The 3,652-nt window shown below is 42.7% G+C and overlaps 1 protein-coding gene across 10 annotated transcripts in view; it reads left to right on the top strand.

The window, feature by feature from the left end:
• Positions 1 to 3,652, top strand: part of PAX5 (paired box 5) — a 198,148-nt gene that overhangs the window by 118,324 nt on the left and 76,172 nt on the right. For 8 of the 10 annotated variants that reach the window (XM_006886846.1, XM_006886849.1, XM_006886848.1 and 5 more), the window contains one exon: positions 1,840 to 1,969. The exons of the other annotated variants lie outside the window; for them this stretch is intronic. In XM_006886846.1, the coding sequence (XP_006886908.1) occupies positions 1,840 to 1,969 (130 nt within the window). The remainder of the gene's footprint in view (positions 1 to 1,839; positions 1,970 to 3,652) is intronic. 10 annotated transcript variants of the gene reach the window in all.

Genomic DNA, 3,652 nt, shown 5'->3' with positions numbered 1-3,652 from the left:
GACGGCACATAACAACAACAACAACAACAACAGAGCTGACCACATTAGTTACCTTGTGCCTTTCACATTCAGGCCTCTAATCCACCTGGCATTGATTTTTGTGTCTGCTGTAAAGTAAAGATCCAATTTCTGCCTCTTGTTTCTGAGTGGATAACCAGTTAGTTGCATACTGTTTATTAAAGAGTTCTTCCTTTCTCTGCTGATTTGTACACCACCTCTCTCATATATCAAGCCCCATGCATGCACAGATCACTTTCTAGTCTTGATTCTGTTTCCTTGGTCGATTTTTCTGTCCTTATGCCAATAGTACATTGTTCTAATTACTGTAGCTTTGTAGTAATTCTGAATGTCTGGAAGACCATCCCCCAGCTTTATTCTTTCTTCATAAGGCTTGCCTCGGACCTACTTGTGTTCTTATCTCTATGTTTTACATCCAGTCTTTTCTAGAAGATGTCTGAAGGGTCCCAAAGAACCCTGGAAAAAACATCCTTAATAAGAATGCATCATAGAGTCCATGAGCTTGTAGTGCTTGTACTCTCTGTTGTTATCAATCCCAGTTGATACTAGAATATTCTAGAGGTTATTTTATAACAGTTGACAGAGAAAAGCACTAAGGATGTGCCTGAATGGGAGTCCCTTTTATCTGCAATGGTCCTTCAGTTTCCTTCTCAGTGTTTCAGTTCTGTTCATCGCAAGCAGGGATACTTCCAGAAGACTGTCTGTTCCCTAGTCCCTGTGTCTTCCAAAGCCAGGGCCCTGGAAGGAACTCCCCACACCAAGGCTTAGTATGCATAGCCAAATTATTTGGCTTAGGTAATGAGAAATATTTTATTTACCTAGGTATTGAGTGGGAGGAAGAGACATGTCACTCATGTTTCTAATTTATTCAGCCCTTGGATGGGAAGGCCCAGGTTGGCATCTTCATTGTCTTCTCTGGAGGCCATTCTGACAGGAGCTTGAAGGCCAAGTAAGTGCCTCATCTTGTGTCCTGACTGTGTAGAAATCAGAGCTTAAAGAACGGGTCGTGACTCATGGGCTAAATATTTTTGATTGGTATGGACTGAGTAAATCCAGTGTTTTCACAGTTTTTGGCATACCAGGTGTTAACAGGCTTCCAAAATTCTAAAGCACTGGGTGTGATGCTAAAGCCAAAATTGTGGTGCAGTAGGTTTGATGGGTGAGATTCAGGGTGAGTATTTATGATGAACTACTCCCTAGACTGGAATTCTGTCTTGTTTGACCATAGGCAAGGTCGGTACTGTGTCATGACCTCTAGCAAGAAATAGATTTTCGATATATTTTCTGTCTATCCCTTTGGGCTTCAGTTGCTCATCTGTGAAATGAGGATCTGGACTGGATAATCTGAAGGTACCTTTTAACTCTGTTTCTGTGATTCTATTTCTATGGTTTAAGATTACAGAAATCAGAAATCTTTCTTTCTACTCTCTTGGCAAAAAAAGATTCTTATTTCTGCTTTTGGTTACTGGGTCCTCTGTCTCTGCATCAGTGGAAGAGGATAGTGGTATCTGGGCAGCTCAGGCTGGACAGAGGGGAGCCGAGCCTGTAGGCCACAAAGTGAGCTAGATGTGAATCTTAAGAAACCTCCCTGAATCCTGCCCACTTGTCCTGGGGAGAACTTCTCAGTTCTGGAGAACTGTCTTGTGCTGAATCAAATTGAATCTGCCTTCTCAATTCTAGGGAATCCATAAACTCCCCCTGTGGGCCTTGACACTGGTATGGACAAGCTCAGCTCAGTGACTGAGCCCAGAATGTGACAGCAGCATTTGATTAGGGTGCTTAGGAGTCTCATTGCTAAGATGTCTCTGTTTCTTCCTACAGACCACTGAGTATTCTGCCATGGCCTCACTGGCTGGAGGGCTGGATGACATGAAGGCCAACTTGACCAGTCCCACCCCCGCTGACATCGGGAGCACAGTGCCCGGGCCACAGTCCTACCCCATTGTGACAGGTGAGGGTATGTGGAGTGTGCATGATGAGAGGAGCACCCACTGAACCTAGAGGGAAAGAGGAGGGGAGGAGGAGAGAGAACTGTGTGAACGTGTCACGGGAAGAATGGCTCTTGGTGATCTTGGACATCACTGGTCATTTTTGTTTTAATGAGGTTATAAGGTCCTGGAACAGGTCAGGCAGGAGATTGCTGGGGTCCGAGGTTATTGTTGTGCTGAGACATAGCTGTGCATTGTTTAAATAATTGCTGTTGAATCAGCTCTGACAAGTCGCACCCTATGTAAGATAGAATTAAACTGTATCTGATTGTACCCCATCCTCACAAGCTTCCCTGTCCCCAAACCCACCACTGCAGTCACTGAGTCAAATTTGTCTCATTGAAGGACTTTCTCTTCTTCACTGAACCTTTGCCTTTACAAATGTAATGGCCTTTTTCAAGGACTGACCCCTTCTGTTACATATTCAAAGCATGTAAGAAGTCTCCTTGCTTCTAAGGAGCACTCTGCCTGCACTTTTCCCAAGGTAGATTTATTTGTTCTTTTGGGCTCAGAGGAGTGGCAGTGAAACCTCATGTCAGAGGGACCTCAGTGATTTCCTGGCCACCTGAAAACAGGGCCAGGTGTTCTGGGATTTATTCCTCTTAAGGCGAGACATCCGTGGTTGGCATCAGCTTCAAGGATAAGTGTGTCTCCATAAAGATTACTGTTGGCATTTCAGGTTTCCAGATAAAGATTGGGTAAAGAAAGACAGAAGGTATATCTGGAAAATGCTTAGTAGGTGCAAGGCAGCTACCTTTCCTGAAGGCCAGGTGCCAGCCTTTTTATCTTCCCAGAGGCTGTCGGTGTCATGCTTAAGACTTTTAGCCCTGGAGACAATATATGGACCTATTATATACTAGCTATGTAGTTTTGGATAAATAACATAATACTTCTGTGTTTTTAAAAAATCTATAAAATGAGGGTAATGAGTAGGAGGACAGAGTAAAAGCTGGAATCTTCTTTGCAAATCTGAGTACCATGTGAGTCAGTCAGATACCAAAAGGTTCGGTCCACCTGAGATGGGGCATGGAGTAGAAGAACCTGGAGTGTAGTTTAGTCTGAAGATGAGGAGATGCCAGCAATGGGACAAGGAGAGGCAGAGCAAGCCTTCCTACACCAGAGATGTCCAACAAAGCTCTCTCTCCTGGTGTTGGAGGATGTGTGTGTGACAAGACCTCTGACAGTAACTCAACTTCCAGATATAGAACCAAGTCTCAAAGAGAGGCAACAACTTTCTCAATTGAAGGTAAAAAGAGGAGAGTTAGAACAGACATCCAGTCTCCTAGTTTATGGATTCTTACTCTGTTGAGAGAACTACATATAGAAATGTGAAGATTATACAGTGAAAAGAGCCTGAACTAGCTAATAACAGTATCTGCCACTTTGAGTATCTGCTCTGCTAAATGGATTCATATCACCCTTAAAGATAGCTAGAAAAATTCTGAAATAGAGAACTGAATAGAATTATTAGCATACTTACAAGTACATGATAAATTAATAGCAATCAGAACTATTACTGAAAATGAAAGAACTAATGATTAGAATAATGAAGTATATCCGAGTATATGTGGGTATTTATAAATGCAATATTTTATAACAATGGAGTAAAGACCAGTTGATGTTGGAGAACTGTGCTTGTTGAATCC

The sequence above is a fragment of the Elephantulus edwardii genome, unplaced genomic scaffold (genome assembly GCF_000299155.1).
Source record: "Elephantulus edwardii isolate Elephantulus edwardi_28Jun2011 unplaced genomic scaffold, EleEdw1.0 scaffold00052, whole genome shotgun sequence".
NCBI classification, from domain to species: domain Eukaryota; kingdom Metazoa; phylum Chordata; class Mammalia; order Macroscelidea; family Macroscelididae; genus Elephantulus; species Elephantulus edwardii.
The sequence above is the reverse complement of the archived record's forward strand: the minus strand, read 5'-3'. Positions and strand labels throughout refer to the sequence as shown.